General features: G+C 45.2%; 1 protein-coding gene across 4 annotated transcripts; it reads left to right on the forward strand.

The window, feature by feature from the left end:
• The first annotated feature begins 340 nt into the window (after nucleotides 1-340).
• cluha (clustered mitochondria (cluA/CLU1) homolog a) lies at nucleotides 341-17,426 on the forward strand. Of its 4 annotated transcripts, none has more exons than XM_056611462.1 (27): nucleotides 341-690; nucleotides 4,407-4,588; nucleotides 4,722-4,893; nucleotides 5,871-6,014; nucleotides 6,121-6,248; nucleotides 6,517-6,671; nucleotides 7,181-7,306; nucleotides 7,749-7,896; nucleotides 7,996-8,088; nucleotides 8,296-8,730; nucleotides 8,858-9,117; nucleotides 9,368-9,777; nucleotides 10,516-10,617; nucleotides 10,718-10,818; nucleotides 11,208-11,360; nucleotides 11,598-11,660; nucleotides 11,778-12,022; nucleotides 12,211-12,295; nucleotides 12,387-12,540; nucleotides 12,665-12,804; nucleotides 12,906-12,986; nucleotides 13,106-13,231; nucleotides 15,292-15,413; nucleotides 15,506-15,599; nucleotides 15,694-15,828; nucleotides 15,982-16,055; nucleotides 16,216-17,426. In XM_056611462.1, the coding sequence occupies exons 1-27, from the start codon at nucleotides 558-560 to the stop codon at nucleotides 16,340-16,342; spliced, it is 4,188 nt and encodes a 1,395-aa protein (XP_056467437.1). In that variant the 5' UTR covers nucleotides 341-557; the 3' UTR covers nucleotides 16,343-17,426. The 4 variants fall into 4 exon arrangements, with proteins under 4 accessions (XP_056467437.1, XP_056467438.1, XP_056467439.1 ...); XM_056611463.1 differs by having other exon boundaries at nucleotides 9,368-9,690; XM_056611464.1 differs by lacking the exon at nucleotides 341-690 and adding an exon at nucleotides 697-1,631.
• Nucleotides 17,427-18,429: the final 1,003 nt, after the last annotated feature.

The following is an 18,429-nucleotide window of genomic DNA, read 5'->3' on the forward strand; positions in this document are numbered from 1 at the left end:
ATATTGCTATGATTATCACTTACATTTTAGGAAAGAGCTACATTTTGGATTGCTTTCAAAATTCGTATACCATTAAGCTAAGATTTGGGAGTTGTACCATTTTAAAGTAAATTATGCAATCTATAGTATGAGTTGTACAGCAGGCAATCGTATTATGTATTCAAAACTACTGTAATCAGTTTGTCTTCCCCTTTCAACTCAAAGAAATTATAAGAGGCAATCCAAAAAATAACAGTCAGGTCATGGTGACAATGTAAAACCAATTTCCACCAGGAGGCTGCTTCGACTTTTGGCTATTCGGCATGTCCTTGCTGAAGAGATTTGATATGACTGGCTTTCCGTAGTAGCGTTTATATGGTTGAAGGGAACGCAAAGGCAAAGGGGTCAAGAGGAGGAAACCACGTGTGATTCCATGTACAGCACTGTCCTCAGATTGTTTTTGTAAGCTAAGCTCATACCCTTCGCATGTAGCTGACTGCTGGGAGACCTGCTCAGACGTCGTGAATTCATAGACTTGCAGCCTTTTCCACATCTTGCTGATAAACTAACCGCCCGACATGGTGAGCAAGACGGATGACGTCCCAGCCACTGTGCCTACTTGTCACCCAGATGGTGTTGCTCATGAACCGAATGGAAACCAGGACATTAAAGAAAGCATCAAGGCAACTATGAAGGATCCGTGTGCTTGCGGTAAGGTCACTCTTGGTCAGGTTAGTGTAGATAGTTGCACTATCGTGACATGTTTTGTATGTTTAATACAAACACTATTGCCACATCCTTCTGCCAGAAGAATTGGCTCAAGGTTTCAGTGTTTAGGCATAACGTTATATCGTGTTACAATGCATGTGTAACTATGAAGTGATGTATGGCCGTACCACTATATAGTTCATGCACTGTTCTGTAACAACACCTCCTGTCTAGCAGCTAACCAGATTGAATGTACTTCTTTGGCCAATGTCACCAGAAGTTTGTCATGTTTACCAGCCTTATTCCTTTCAGGTTATGGTGGATGGTTAATCAAACCCACCTGATCGAATTGTCTTATTCGTTTTGAAGTCCTACCTAACTGATCACCAGAATGACTTTAGCTCTGGGCTACTCTGTTTATAACTGCTAACACAAGCTAGCTAGCGAACAACTGTCACGTTGGTCGAGTCCATAATGCAGATGCTCTTTAATATCAGAGAAACACAAAAAATACATTATACTCAATTCCTAATATCCACAGATGACAGCATGAACCTAATCTACTAGCTGACCTGGCGCACATGTCGTAAGGAGTAGATGAATGACTGAAGGTCACCTTCAGTGGAATAGCTCATTGTTAGTCTGGTGAAGGGGTTTCACGGTTGGATTTGAGCTGTATAGCTTTAGATGTTCCCAGCGAATCAATTACATACTATGTCGTGCTTGCCATTATTGATAAATACGACTGACTCATCATGCTAAAAGTACCAGTTCAGAAGAGCCCCGTCCGGTACGATACTTGTACAGAGTCCCCCCTCCCCCTTCTCGGTGCCGGTAGGTCGAGTGTTCCTCGACCGGGAAGCGGAAGCGGCGTCTGTAGAGCAGTCATGGTGCATGTTCGGTGAGAGAAGGTTATACTTCATGAATGGCTAGTTCAGCAGCTGGTAAGTAGCCACATTCATTTAATTGCATGCATGTCTATGCATCAGATTAAAGTCAATAAGGCGCTGAGGCAAACAAGTCAGTACAACTGACATGGTCATCTCTGCCGCACGTGATTTCGCTTGGAAGTTTGGCCTGTAAGTGCTTATAACGTTACAACTTCATAATGAAAGACTGCACTGTGTGTCACTGTCGTTCATAGCAGGTTGGCTATAGCTGTGTTTCCTCCTCAAGTTCAGTTTCAGAATTTGCACATGAGATCTTGGGGTAATTTCAGATATTGTCTCATCTAACCACAAATAAGCAAGCGAATGTTCAGGCCACTTGAGGGATTTAACTTTGACTTGGTGCTGAGTAAGTACCTTGTGATGGTTCACAATAATGACCGTACGTACTTTGCCAGATACAAAAAGAAGTGCAAATAAAGCAGACAGGTTTTTGGATAGGGTACAATGTTGGTTTAAAGGGGCTTAAGGGTTTTGTGGGGGGGAAACTTGAACTAGTTAAACCCAGAAATCGTAGTCAAAGTCCAGTACTGAGGACTCAACATGCTGCTAGTACCTTGCTTGATGGTACTTGTCTTCTTGGCGAATCAAAGCCTTATATTTATCTTTAATCTATGGTAAACGTCCACTTCTGTAAATGATTTGTGTGTATACGCATAATTGTATTATCTGAACTTAAAATTTGTCTTATGCCCATTGGCTCTTTTTTGTTTATTCTTCACCAGTCTTTCTTAATCTGATTGAGTTTCCTGCAGTGCAAAATATGTATTGCGTTATTCCCATATTTTTTATTTAACAAAGCCGGCCATTCACTATTTTGAAATAGTTGTGAAATCTCATTGCTAGACATGACTCGGCAGTCTTCCTCAGGCTGATATTTTTTATAAGTGCAACAATAGGATGCCATCTTGTGGTGCCACACGTTTTTAATAACAAAGACCTTGTGTGGTGAGTTTTTAGGGCTGTTAAGTGTTTCCATGGCAGCAGTCGTAGTACTTCGTATCTTTGTCAAGGTCCACAAAGAGGCTGGATTCTTGGACACTGAATAAATTAATTGAGAGTTAAAACTGATGTTGGACTAGAGCAGTGCTTGGCTATTGCACAACAAGTAGTATTCCATCAAAGGTGTTATCACAGTTGCTCAAATAGCCCAATATGTTGGCCGGAATTTAAGTATTTTATTTTGCAGCCTTTATGGTTTTCAGACAGGAACTGTACTGACAAACATTGCTATTTCTGAGTATTTTTGAATGACGCCTTTCTGAATTTATTGTGCTCATTTGGTATTTTGAAGGGTACTTGTTTATTCTTTAGTGACCAAGTTAGGAGACAAGTTGTGTTCTCAATCATTGACCCTTGAGGTTCTGTCAGCTTGAGTATTGATTAACATGTTCTCTGCTGTCAGAAGTCATGTTGTGCATGCCTGTGTTATTGGCTTTTGTATTTGATGTTTGTTAAAAATGTATACCTGCTTTCCTTAAAAAATACACTGTTAAGATACTTTGTCAAGGGGGGGACTTCTATAAATCTTTGAAATGATATCACAACAGATAGGTAGTGGTAGATTTCAATGCAAAACAATGTTTTCCTTCATTGCACTGCCTTCCCCCGAATCAGTTATCTTTGCACAATATCGATGTAATGATGGCCAACCCCAAGGAACTTTATGTACTAATGACACTGAAACAATTAGCTTAAAAAAGATACCTTGTCAAGGGGGGGGGGGGGGGGGACTTCTATAAATCTTTGAAATGATATCACATGAGATATGTAGTGGTAGATTTCAATGCAAAACAATGTTGCACTGCCTTCCCCTGAATCACTTATCTTTGCACAATATCGATGTAATGATGGCCAACTCTCAAACTCTCTCAAGAAACTGCATGTACTAATGACACCGGAACAATTAGCTTTGGATATACCTAGAGCACAATACCTTTTGCAATTATGCATTGGCAGCCCAACAATCTTTTGTCTGCTCAGGGCGATTGTGTTTGGTATTCTGAGCACGGCTGTTCAGCCTTATTCTGTTGTACACCGCCATCCCTCCCCCCACCTCAGCCTGGCCTCCAGTGGGCCTCCCCAGCTCTCCAGTAACCCTGACCATGGTGTACCCTTGACGGTCAACAAGGACATCGACTGGCAGCAGTTGTCTCAGCGAGAGGAACCATTTGCTCAGCTGCCTCATGTTATTTCTGACCGCTTTAGCGTTGATGCCCCCTCCCACAGAGAAACCAGCTCCTTTCAGATTTGACTGACGAGTGGCTGTTACTTGATCAAGTTCATTTGCAAGGAATGCTTGATTGTTTGGTGATCTTTGTTTGTTTTATTGGCCAGTGCTGGTGCTTTCTATTTCTGCGAATATTGTCAACCTGAAAGTCTTTACATTTGTGTCATCGACACAACTTATTTTTAGATTTTTGATATCTTGTACTGAGGCGTCCACATCACATTGGCCAATAAAGCACATTTCTATGGCACAGGCATAGCTCTGATGGTTAGCATTCTGCTGATCATAAATATTTCAATGATGTTCCTGGTGGTAAGGTCGAATCTGGAGCGGTGTTTTGTTCAGGACCGTGAGGCAGTTTTAAAGGCTTGTGCGCAGATATTTAACAAACTCGTTTGGAAGCAGTCTCTACACGTCATATCTGGTATTTGAGAAGTGGCCTTCATCCTTGATCCCTAACTATACAGTGGAGGATGGGCGACTAGAAAAGGATCTAAGGTCTAAAGGTCACTCTCCCCTTTTCTTTTTCCTCATCCCATCAGAGCACAGCACAGAAACCGCAGTGATGAATGGCGGCGGGGCCCCGGAGCACACAGGGGAGCTGGAGCCCAGACAGGACGGGGATGCAGGGGATGATTCCAACGAACAAGAAGTGATTGTGATCCAGGACACGGGCTTCAATGTCAAAATCCAGGCCCCCGGGACGGAGCCCTTTGACCTCCAGGTATGGCTTCTCCTCAATCCAAGAGTAACGTCCACAAAGCATATACACTAGGTCACACTAAAGTACTTGCACCATTGAGCATTTTTTTTTTTTAAATATGTGTAAAAGGCTTTATGTCCCCTCCCTCGGCCAGGTCTCTCCCCAGGAGATGGTCCAGGAGATCCACCAGGTGCTGATGGACAGGGAGGACACTTGCCATCGCACCTGCTTCTCCCTGCAGCTCGACGGCAACGTGCTCGACAACTTTGCAGAGCTCAAGTCCATCGAAGGCCTGCAGGAGGGCTCCCAGCTGAAGGTGGTCGAAGGTGAGGCCCCTTCATGTTCTCCTTCATTATGGGTAAAGACGGCGCCCCCAGATTATAGCAGGGGGAAAGATGGGAAGAGTGAAATCTTGATCAGTGCAGCAGGTTTTTAAAACCGTGATGCATCCAATGTCCATACATTAATGTTTAAATGAAATCTAATGCTTGAAGTAAATAGTATGCTGTATATGTAAAAATATATGTACATGTATTTTTTTTTATTGCAACATTCTGTTCGACAGAGAGGGATAATTTGAGTAGTTTTAAAATTATTTAATTTATCTTCTATGTGTTTTGGCTAATTGGATTTGTCTGGACGCGATTGCGATTCAGCCTACGCATAGCATGCACGCAAACTCACAGCCAGACACAAGAACAACGAACAAGTTCTTATTCGTATAATAGACTAAGAGCAGCTTTTTCTTTAATGACGTAGAAAAGAAAGATTAGAAGGAAAAGTAAACTAAATCTGTTTATTTTTTACCTACTTCCATAGTGTGTTGTAATTCAAGCTGCATTGATTATTGCATTGTTCATAGAAAGTCATGTTTGACAAAAGCTTTTTCTCTAATAAAACATTAGATTAGGTAATTAATGTGTTTTCTTTTATGATCATCACAAAAGTAGGAAGTGATTAGCAAACTCTGAGTAGCAAATTCAGATATGTGTATATATATATTTTTTGAAAGTCTCACATGGAAATATACAAAAAAAATAATAATTTGCTTCGAGATGCATCAATAATCGTTTTAGAATCAAATCGTTGACCTCTGGAATCGAATCGTGAGGTGCCAAGAGATTCCCACCCCTAGTATGCTGTTGCACAAGACATTCATGTTTGATGATTTACCCTAAATATAGATCATGTATGCCTGTTTGACGAACGATTAATGAAATAAGCAAATGTTTCATTCCTTGTTAAACATTGGCAGACTCTTTCGATGACATTGTATGACCTGAAAGTACTCGTGTTTTTGCAGAGCCCTACACAGTACGGGAGGCCCGCATCCACGTGCGCCACATCAGGGACCTGCTGAAGAGCCTGGACCCCTCGGATGCCTACAATGGAGTAGACTGCAACTCCCTCTCTTTCCTCAGCATCTTCACAGAGGGAGACCTTGGAGGTTGGTGCTTGTGTGTGTTGCATGTATCCATTAGATTTTGTATCCCAGCCACTCAATATTCAGATGGTGTATCCCTTGACCCCTGCTCCTTGGCATCAATCGATAGATAGCGGCAGGAGGAAGAAGAAGGGCAGTGAGCTGGAACAGATTGACTGCACCCCTCCGGAGCACATCCTCCCCGGCAGTAAGGAGCGACCCCTGATGCCCCTCCAGCCACCCAACAACGACTGGAAGGTAAGAGGCCTCTTCACTCAGGACCCCCTGACAACATATACAGCCCACCTTGATATAGGCTACGTCATCACGGTGTTAACCTTGAAAATAAAAGCTAATGGGCTGCAATGAAATGACAAACCAATTGTTTAACAATGACTCCGGTTCACTCTGGAGTTACTCCTGGTGATGTAAATGACAGATGGACATGATTGATTTGTAACATGGAGCCATCCCCTCTTTCTTGTCCTCTATTTTGGCTCCGCCCCCCCCCCCCCCCCCCCCCCAGCCCATGCAGTGCCTGAAGGTGTTGACCATGAGCGGCTGGAACCCTCCGCCGGGAAACAGGAAGATGCACGGCGACCTCATGTACCTGTACATGGTGACGGTGGAGGAGAGACACATCAGTGTCACCGCCTCCAGCCGCGGCTTCTACCTCAACCAGTCAGTACCCCCGACCTCAACCAGGCAGTACATCCTACCTCACACCTCCACCAGGCGGTAGCCCACAACCTCATACCTCCACCCGGCAGTAGCCCCAACCTCATGCCTCAACGAGGCAGTACCTCATATCTCCACCAGTCAGTCTGATATCCGTTATGAGTGGCACCTTGCTAATCAGGATATATATATTTGGAAACCGACCAGAGCTAAGTAGGCTTTGTCCGCTGTGTTGTTGAGTCACCCGTGGTCAGCCTAATGAGCTTGTATTGGGTGCGGAAGTGTTGCCCAAGATTTCATGGAATTAATAAGGCTGTGTGCCATGTGCTTCTTACGTATAATAACTGCAGTTTAACGAAAGAGGGTCCTGCTGCTACTGCAGAGCTGGATCTAATGCGTTCTTTATGCACTTGGTCTAGTCGGCATCTTACATTTTTTGCATACAATTCCAGGGTTGGCTGTCAGCATTCCATCGTGGTTCTGAATATAATATCCTGTATTCTGTATTGCAGATCTACCACCTACACATTCAACCCCAAGCCAGCCAATCCAAGCTTCCTGAGTCACTCGCTGGTAGAGTTGCTGAGCCAGATCAGTCCGGCCTTCAAAAAAAACTTCAGCGCATTGCAGAAGAAAAGGTAGGACCCTGTCGCCCAGTGTACATTTATATTTACAATGCACCGAATAAGACCGTCTCCACTACTGAACAGTGGTGGTCAACAATTTTACACCAACTTGCAGCTCCCTGGTATAATTGAATGGGAAACGTAGCGGGTTAATGTATGTATGTGTGTATGTATATATATACTGTTATGTATATATTTATATTGTCCTTAAATGTATGTTGTTTGTATATTTGTATTTCTTAGGTTGTATCTTTTCTTTTATCTTTTATGTATGTATATATATTTATATATATAATATAATATTTTATATTATATTTTATTCTTAATATTTGTGTATGTATATCTGGAGTTTGTGACAAAAATAATTTCCCCCTGGGATTATTAAAGTGTTAATCTATTTATCTATCTTTAATGAGTATCAAAATGATTCTCCCCGCCATGTCTTGCCGACCAGAGTCCAGAGACACCCGTTTGAGAGGATAGCCACACCCTTCCAGGTGTACAGCTGGACAGCCCCGCAGGTGGACCACGCCATGGACTGCGTCCGGGCAGAAGACGCCTACACCTCCCGCCTTGGGTACGAGGAGCACATCCCTGGACAGGTGGGTTGCGCGCACGCCTCATTAAGAATGAATGATTCCGGTGGGAAACAAAAGGTTTGGGTGCGAAGGGTAATAAATAACTGGTTGCTGGCTTCCCAGACGAGGGACTGGAATGAGGAGCTGCAGACCACCAGAGAGCTGGCCCGTAAGAACCTGCCAGAACGGCTGCTGAGAGAAAGGGCCATATTCAAGGTACAGTACCCAACGATCCCATCTCGATGGCTGCTTGCTTGTATATGAATAGATGCCCTACTCCAAACACAGCTTGGCTAACTACAGTCGCACGGCTTACCATCTTATTTCATTGTCTTCAAAGTTCAAGAAACAGGTGGGTAATAATGTTTGACCGCATTAATAACCGGTCGTAACGAACTCTTGCCGTGCGTCCCTCACCCGCAGGTCCACAGTGACTTCGCCGCGGCCGCCACCCGTGGTGCCATGGCCGTCATCGACGGCAACGTGATGGCCATCAACCCCGGCGAGGAGACGCGCATGCAGATGTTCATCTGGAACAACATCTTCTTCAGCCTGGGCTTCGACGTGCGCGACCACTACCGCGAGCTGGGCGGGGACGCGGCGGCCCACGCCGCGCCCACCAACGACCTGAACGGCGTGCGGGCGTACGGCGCGGTGGACGTGGAGGGCCTGTACACCCTGGGCACGGTGGTGGTGGACTACCGGGGCTACCGCGTCACCGCCCAGTCCATCATCCCCGGTATCCTGGAGCGCGAGCAGGAGCAGAGCGTCATCTACGGCTCCATCGACTTCGGCAAGACGGTGGTGTCCCACAGCAAGTACCTGGAGCTGCTGGACAAGACCAGCCGGCCGCTCAAGGTCAGTCCGAGGGACGAGGAATGAGCATTAGGGATCCTCCAGTTACAGCATTAACTGTATTCTGAGAGGCACCCGCCTAGTGTCGGCCCTTCTGACTCGCTTCCCCCCCGCTGCGTCCCCTCCTCAGGTCCAGAGGCACGACGTGCTGAACGAGAAGGACGAGGCGGTGCAGCTCTGCTCCTCCGTGGAGTGCAAGGGCATCATCGGCAACGACGGGCGCCACTACATCCTGGACCTCCTCCGCACCTTCCCACCCGACCTCAACTTCCTGCCCGTGGAGGGCGAGGAGCTTCCCCCCGAGACCCAGAAGCAGGGCTTCCCCCGCCTGCACCGCCACCGCCTGGCCTGCCTGCGCCAGGAGCTCATCGAGGCCTTCGTTGAGCACAGGTGGGTACCATAAACAGTTGGATACATAACTGGTGTGTATGCATACACAATAGGTGTGAATGGATCCAAAAAGGGTGTGTTACGATACACGCCATGTATGTCACAATTGAGAGTTGTGTTATGTCAAAGGCTGTGTGTCGATTCACCATAGGTGTGTAACGATTCACAACACCTTTTGTAACGGTGCAGGTGTGTTACATACTCGCAGTGGTATGCCGTGTATAGCGTATAATGTTAAATTCCCCTGCAGATATCTCCTCTTCATGAAGATGGCCGCGTTACAGCTCATGCAGCACAAGGCAAACAAAGATTCAACCAAAGCTGCCGCTGCCGCCGCCGCCGCCGCTAGCCAACTGGCGCTGCCCACCACAGAGCCAACAGAGGTCTCTTCAGAGACCCCCGCCCCGGAGAGCAAGGCCCCCGAAGGGCAGGTCGCCCCCCAGGTGGACCAGACCAACGGGGTGGAGTCCCCCTCAACGACCACCGCCACCGAAGACTCCCTGGAGCCCGTGGTGAACGGGGTGTCTGAGCCCGAGGGCACGCAGAACGGGCAGGTGGAGGGCCCGCTGGGGGGTAAGGAGGCTGACGAGACCATCCCAGGGTTAGCCCAGGCCAAAGAGCTGGCGGAGTCCTTAGTTGCCGAAGACGGATCGGGTATTGGTACGTCCAGCATTAGTACTGGCATGGCCTGGTCAGAATGGGGACAGCTATCTTTGTGGAGAACAGCCGTAAGAAAAATATTCGAATAAGTGTATTTTCATATGTTTCTATATATTTCTTGTTTTTGTAAGATTTAGTATCTGGAGGTGGGTGTTCGGGTGCTGCTTAGGGCTTACATCGTGGCAGTACGTCATAGTTCCAAATGTTTTCACCTGGATAGCTGTCTCTACTCGGTCCTCAGCCTGCATTGGGCTAGAGCATGAGCCCATAACAACGTCCCGTACCCCTAATGATTAGAATACCAGTGTTGGACCCTCACCTTTTTTGATTTGATTTTCCCCTGAATACAAATTGATTCTTTGGATGAAATAATCATGGCAGATATGATTATTTGCACGTTTTCAACCAATCCTAACCGAATCCATCCTGTTGCTACTAAACTGATTTATGGTATAGGTATTTAATTCATGGTCATTTATTAAGAATTTCCTTTCATCGTGATTGTGATTGTGTTTTTTCTGGCTAACGGCAATGTGAAAAATAAAACCCGTCCCAGTCGCTAGGCGGGAGGCTTTCAGAATCTAATCAACGAAATAACAATGATCTGTCCACTCTAACTGGATGTGCAACATGAACTGACTCACTCTGTAGCTCAGCTGTTTGGGGGAAAACTTTAACCTTCATTAATTCGTTTTAAAAATGACTCTATAATCTTGTTTGCCTTTTGTACGATCCCAGACCCAAAAAGCAGGGAAGTGGTCCTGAACGCCTGCAAGGCCGTCGGCTCCATCAGCAACACCTCCTTCGACATTCGCTTCAACCCTGACCTCTTTTCCCCCGGTGCGTATCTTCCAGACCCTCTTATTTCTGTATTTACGTAGGAAGCTCTGACACCATTGGCTTGGCCAGCACTATGGCTGACTTTGTGGGGCTTTGCCAGGTGTCCGGTTCCCCGAGGAGAGCACAGACGACATCCAGAAACAGAAGCAGCTCCTCAAAGATGCCGCTGCCTTCGTGGTGTCTTGCCAGGTTCCCTCGCTGGTATGGGAAATCTATCTCTCTTACACACGTACACCCAAACCGATGCATGTGAGGAAGTGGTCGTTTCATTGGGAATTTATCATTTTGAAACCTTTTGCTACATTGAGTTATCTATTGTAAGGGCTATCCATCTTTTCACATTTCAACACAAGGACTCGTTTCATTGTAGGATTGTCCATCGCAATGAATGACAGCTGAAATAATGGATGATGATGATGATTCATGCTAATTTGTTAGCTATATAATGCGCGTTATGAGATTTGGGTTGTACCTGCAGTAGTGGGCCTAAAAAAAACATAGGACCTAGAACTTAAAGGTGTTGTATCTGTAAACTGCAACCGTACATATGCACATGCGCGTCTTCATCCTTGAAGTATGTTGTATTTCAGGTGAAGGACTGCCTGGACCACAGTGCCCTGCCCATGGACGGTGCCACCCTGACAGAAGCTCTGCACCAGAGGGGCATCAACATCCGTTACCTAGGCACTGTTCTGGAGTTTGTGGAGAAGACCCCGGCGAAAGCCAAGCTGGAGCACTTCTATGTAAGGGATTCCTCTGGCCGGTGATATCACTTTGACCTGAATTTAATTTAATAGACGTTATACAAAGAGGGGTTTGGTATTTTATTCATCATAAGGTTGTTGATGGCATTTCTTCTGATTCCTACCAAGACGCCCTGTAAATGTATTGGATTGTATCCCTACTGTTCGAGTACAAAATACCTTTCCAAAGACGCTGAAGTAGCACTAACCCTTTTTTCTTCTATTCTGTGTGTTTAGAGAATAGGAATCTGTGAGCTGATAACCAGGTGTGCAAAGCATTTCTTCAAGACGTATCTTCAGGTTTGTACCGTTGGTCTATTTGATGTTGTAAAATGAAAAACCGTTAAGTTTTTATCAGCCGTTTTACCGCTTTTTATTACCGGTCGGGTGTAATCCTTGCCCCTCGCCTTCCTCCAGGGTGTGGAGTTGTCCGCTCTCTCGGCCGCCGTCAGCCATTTCCTCAACTGCTTCCTGAGCTCCTTCCCCGATGCGGTCGCGCACCTTCCTCCTGACGAGCTGGTTTCCCGCCGCAAGAACCGCAAGCGGCGCAACAGGGTGCCCGGCGGCGGAGACAACACGGCGTGGGCGAGCCTGACCCCCAGCGAGCTGTGGAAGAGCATCGCCGCCGAGGCCCAGAGCTACTATCACTTCACATTGCAGTGGTAAGAGCTCAGAGGTGCAGGATTGTCTAACCACTGCTTCTGGGTTGGTTTTGACTCCACTTATCAGCAGCCTATTGCACCCTTGAGCTAGCCTGCGCATTAACGCAACTTACTTTTTCACTCGGATGAAACAAAGGTGCATCAATGCCAGCCGTAGTGTGACTGTGTTGTGAACGTGATGATTACAGTGAAGGAGTGGATCAGGTGGTGGAGAAGCATGGCCTCCAGAAGATCACGCTCCTCAGGGAGATCTCCATTAAGACTGGCATACAGGTACGCTTCATTCCCAAGGTTGCGAAGTACACCCTGTCCCCTCCCGGTCTGCCTCTCCCACTGACCCATTTGTTTTTTAATCTCAACGCAGATCCTGATCAAAGAGTACAACTTTGACAGCCGCCACAAACCGGCCTTCACAGAGGAGGACATCCTGAACATCTTCCCAGTGGTGAAGCACGTAAACCCCAAAGCCTCAGACGCCTTCCACTTCTTCCAGAGTGGACAGGCCAAGGTGCAGCAAGGTGAGTCCATGATTTCCTCATTGATGCGCTTGGACTCCATTGATGCAACTTCAGTCGTTTTGCTTTGAGCTTTTCCTGAGCAGCTTCCACTGTGTGCTTGGTTGTTTACGACATCGTCCTGCAGGTTTTCTGAAGGAGGGCTGTGAGCTGATTAACGAGGCCCTGAACCTGTTCAACAATGTGTACGGAGCCATGCATGTGGAGATCTGCGCCTGCCTGCGCCTGCTGGCTCGCCTGAACTACATCATGGGAGACCATCAAGAGGTGAGATTAGAACACTTTTTAGGTCTACATATCCGTGACTATGAATGATTGAGATTCATGCGATGGGTTTTTTATTGACTTTTAATCAATTGCACCAACAGGCGCTTAGCAACCAGCAGAAGGCAGTTCTGATGAGCGAGCGAGCCCTGGGCATTGAACACCCCAACACCATTCAAGAATATGTACGATATCATCTTTGGTTGACTTGGCATGCATACAAATATTAAGATTGATATATTTTTAAAGGCCTCCTTCTTATTTATTGTTTTGCCGTCTGTCTCTGTCTTCTCCTTCTCCTTAGATGCACTTGGCTCTGTACTGTTTCGCCAATGGGCAGCTGTCCACTGCCCTGAAGCTGCTGTACCGTGCACGTTACCTCATGCTCATGGTGTGTGGGGAGGACCACCCGGAGATGGCCCTGCTTGACGTGAGTGCACCTCAGACGTGGTTTTGTATCACTCGTTTGACATTTGATGAATTTAAATCGACATCACTCTGTCTTAGGCTGCAATATCAATACAAATCTGAATTGCATTAAATGTACACTCTTTTTGCTGCAATTTTTAACGATGAATTGGGTTTTGTGATATTTAAAGTAATATGAATATGCACATTATAAATATGGTGTGGCTATTAAAATGGTAGTCTCACAAATCAGAATTTGGATAATCTAAAGGCTGATGGCAGACTAGCTCAAATCTGGGTGGACGTGTTTTTAACCAATCGTGTTGCTGGATTTGGGGATCTAAGTGGGTAATGAGCGACCACATACTAAACTGTAAAGTAGTACAACAGTAGTAAAAGGTTGTAAAAAAACGGTCAGAAGCTTAAAATAAACACAATCTAGACTTGCCACTGTAGATGGCGCCTTGTGAGAGCCTCCTCGACTTAAAATGAGTTATTTGGTATAATTTAACTGTTACCAAACAAGAAACCAGGCGTAACTTATTACGCCTTGTTTATTAAGTCGACTCATTTTTCTTTGTCTACAATATTTCGTCCTTTTTTTGATCTCATCTCAAGGAGATTTCCAATTATCTTCAGTTTCATGTTGTCAAGCCCTAAAAGCTATTACTGTACGTCCACACCAGAAGCGAATTGAGCGACCAAATCCCCGGAAGTCATTCACTTTCTATGGGCAAGAGCGACCAAAGCGACCAACGCTACCAGCGGCCAAAGTTGAGCGACCAGAGCGTCAAAAAAAAGTTGAAAACTTTTTAACTTTATGCAAATGACTATGACGCGCTTCAGCGGCCAAACACTGAAAGCCAATCGGAATGTAGACGCTCTTCGCTTGCGTGGATCCCAGGGAACACCGGCAGGCACTTTGGTTCCTACCTACCTTTATTCACTCACTGAACAAAATGTCAGCTGAAGTTTTAATCGCGGCTGTAACTGGGCACCCGGGCGACCCAACCCTTTTTCAGTTCAGAGATCGAAACGCCATAGTGGTTTGGATACCAAGTGATGATAAGCGGGAGTATTTATACATCTAGAACGTTCGTATTTAAGCGGGAATCATTTTCATTTGCGCTCCATGCCACCAATCTAACCAACCAATCGCGTGTAGCATGCTTTAAACAAAACCAAAAAAGTTTTTGAAATCGTCACATAAACAAACTAATCAACAAGACGAGGGATAAATGACAAGGGATATATCTCTTGTCTTTTATCCCTCTATTCCCCACTATTCACGGAGCCTGAGGTGAATAATTGTTAATTAAATAGTCTAGATAGATAGATAGCCTAGTCAAGTCTTTATTAATACCAAACGACACAAATCGTCGGGAATCCATTTAGGTGGTTCGGCCCACACAGGACAGTAGCCTACAAGACCACACAGAACAAGTCTGACTGGACATACACACAATACATCACATTAAAACTAGACACGCGTTGATAGATGGATAGACAGACAGATAGGCCTAGATAGATAGATATGTTCCATTATTTGCCTTGCGGAGCCAACCAGTCCTGTGCACGTATGCAAATTAGCCATTGTGCGCCAATGTCTATTTGTTTTGAGTGCGACGAATGAGTGATTCATGATTTGCAGTGAAATCAGTGAAACATATTTTAACTAGCCTACTACAGCACGCAGGGTTTTTTGTTCTCGGTTGTAATTAGCCTACATTTTAGGAGTTTTTTTATATTGGGGGGAATCACTGTCCTACTTGTTGTCGAAGCACTTTATCCAACAAGCAAAACCGTCTCGGCAATATGGCCAAAGTAGTTCACTCTTTGATATGGCTGTCTGCACTAAAAGCATACGGCTCCTTTAAATGTGTCTGCATAATTGAATTGTACGTCATGAGCGACTTGAGCGACCAAAGCGAACAGAAATATTAGCAGCGAAACTTTGTGAGCGACCAAAGCGTCTTTGACGCTTTGGTCGCTCCTGGTGTGGACGTACAGTTAAAGACCTCACCAGTATACAGCGTTTCTAGTAGCTCCTGTTCTGAATGGGATCCTGAATCTCCTCCACAGAGCAACATTGGCCTGGTGCTGCACGGGGTAATGGAATACGAGCTGTCCCTGAGGTTCCTGGAGAACGCCTTGACCATCAACACAAAGTACCATGGTTCTCGCTCCCTCAAAGTGGCCCTCAGGTAGGCATGATGGTCAAGCATTTAGGGTATGGTTGTTACAAATAGTGACCTTTTTTAATAATTCTAAGCACATGCTCCTTCTCCCCCTACAGCAATCATCTTGTCGCAAGGGTCTACGAGAGCAAGGCGGAGTTCCGCTCCGCACTCCAGCACGAAAAGGAAGGCTACACCATTTACAAGAACCAGGTAACCAGGGAACTCTCAACACGAGCTGCTGCGGACGCTCCCTTCCCTATTGGACGAGTCCTGAAACATGGCATTGCTTCATCGTTTCTTTCAGGTGGGCGAAGCTCACGAGAAGACCAAGGAGAGCTCAGAGTACCTCAAGTATCTCACCCAGCAGGCCGTGGCTCTGCAGAGGACCATGAATGAGATCTACAAGAATGGCTCCAACGCCAGCATCACGCCTCTCAAGGTGACCCATAAAGAATTGTGCGGTGTCTGCACTGCGTATCAAAGCTGTTGCGGCGTCTGTGCTTTCAGGGAGGCTGGCGAGGCAGGTGTCTGTAAGGCTAATAAGGCGAGGTCTAATTGTGTTTTTGCGGTGTCGTCGTCTCTCGTTTTCCAGTTCACTGCTCCGAGCATGGCCAGCGTTCTGGAACAGCTCAATATCATCAACGGCATCATCTTCATCCCCCTCAGGTATGTTCAGAGAAGACTTTAATTGACTCCAATCTATTTGCTTTTGTTTCCAGAAATCAGAAAGTTTTGCTTGATTACCTTTTTGATTCCACTATTGTGTTCTTATCTCTACCACCCCTTGTTAAGATTGCAGCAATGCTCTGTGTAATTCCCCTTCCAGCCAAAAGGACCTGGAAACCCTGAAGGCGGAGGTCCAGAGACGGCAGCAGCTGCAGGAGTCAGGGAAGTTTGAGGAGCAGACGGCAGACGGCCTCCTGGAGCTGGATGACAAGATTCCTATTGATTAATGTTGGAAAGCCCAAAGCAAAGCAGCTTTCTGCTGGTTTGGGAGGCTGTAATGCCACAGAAATGTAATGGAGCCTGGAGGACCTGAGAACTGAGCAGTCCGAATCAATAATGAAAATAAATGGGAGTGTGTGTGTGTGTGGGGGGGGGGGGGGGGAGATTGTCTGGGGCAGTGGACAAATCTGTATAAACTGTGTAAAGTTTAAGGTTGGGCAATACAGACAATGCACTTCCTACAAGGTAGGAAGGAATGGGGAATTAAATAGATAATTGTGTAGAATTTATGTAATGTGCAATCTGAATACTCTCCTTGGCCCATAAAAAAGTGATGAATCATCAGAACAAAGGTCATTCAACTAACTGCTGCTTGCTGTGTTTCTGTGCGTGTGCGTGTGTGCGCATGTATATGTGCGTGCCGCAAAGAATGTGGCCAGAGAAGGAGACCAAGAACGACCATGACATTGTATACCAGAGCCTTATCCACTGTACCATACCCCCAAATACTCCTCCATCTGGGCTCTTATCACTTCCCGTGACCATCAAAACCCAAGACCACCCTTGAACAGCCGTTCATTCTTCAATATGCTCAAAACACTGTGGCCATCCCCAATGGTGCTGCAGAACACACAGCACCTAAGCCGTCCTTAGAACTCGGGTAAATTCTACTGTGCACTAAGACCAGAACATGGTCGCTACATTTTAGATTTATCTTGAGGGACTTTGGAACGTGAACTCCCTCCTCCTGTTGGTCTCCTGGTGATTTTGTCCTCCGTTATTTAGACCTTGTGGACCTTATTGGTGTAGTTCTGTCATTTCGACTCGCTACATACTTTGTCCCTTGGCTTTTCTGTCTTTTCATCACAGCTATTTCGGTATCCTACGGTCCCTTTTCCTTGGCAGACGCACAGTGCAGGATCAATTGTTCTAATTATTAATTTGCTCAGAAGGTTAATTCTTTGTTTTTTGTTTTTTTTGTTTTTTTACTAAAAGGGGAGAAAACCTTTTAAGGTTGAGTACTGGTTAATTTGTTACCAAGGCCGTTTTCGAAAGAATACGAGTGTAGCGTGTGTAAATCTTTAGTGGATTTAGAAAATTACTAAAACTGTCACAGAAACTCGAATTTGAAAACGTCCAGTGTAGGCCGGAACAGTATATATCTTGTCCTTGCTATATTCAATCTTATATTTTTCCACCTTGATAATTTGTGCATGTATGTTTGTGTGTGACTGTGTGTTTTTGTTTGGTCCAATTTCTTGGCCTTGAGATTGTGATCTTTGCTGCTGAATAGCTTGGATAAGCATCAAGTGAGCCATGACTATCCAAACATTTTATTTTTTATACCACTGATGGAAAAATGTAAATGGAAGTCTTAGCTGTGCATATGAAAACAATTGGCTATGGAATTTAAAGAAACATTTTTTCCGCTACCCAACTCCCAACAGATTGCAATATGACGCATGCCAGCGTCTTATTTATATGCAGCATCTTCCTCACCATTTTGTGATGTTTGAATATGATCAATGCACAACGCCACAGAAAGTGAGTTAAGAAGGGCTGCATTGATGTAATGTACCAAAAAAATGATAGTTTTGTTTGCGCTTGTATACATGCAATGTGATCTCCCCTGCTGTGTATTTTTGTTAAAAACCCTGGTGTCTACATGTGTGATTAAAGCAATAGAGCTGGTGCTGAACATTATTGGTTTAGAGGTGCAGCTTTTAATTATTTGCTCTACAATGTGAACTGGTGTACTAGCAGCTGGATATTTTTTGTTTGAGTGTATTCATTTGGGAAGTGAAGTTACTGCAGTAATATTCTAAATAATTATGCCCTTGAAACATAATTTGTGCATCAATAAGAACTCTATACAAATTGTGCCTATTTATGCTTCAGAAGGAAACCTGTTTTGTAACTGGTGGAACTATTAGCTTTCTTAATGGTGGCAGTGTTTTTCTTTCCATGGTTTGATGTCCCTTTGTTTGACTAATTTGTTTACCCCTTGCTCTTCTAAAATATCTCGGAAGTATCGTTTTTAGGATTAATGTATCATACATTACATTAACTTTATCTCCCAAGATTGTATATTTAG

The sequence above is a fragment of the Gadus chalcogrammus genome, chromosome 16 (assembly GCF_026213295.1).
Source record: "Gadus chalcogrammus isolate NIFS_2021 chromosome 16, NIFS_Gcha_1.0, whole genome shotgun sequence".
Taxonomy (NCBI): Eukaryota; Metazoa; Chordata; class Actinopteri; order Gadiformes; family Gadidae; genus Gadus; species Gadus chalcogrammus.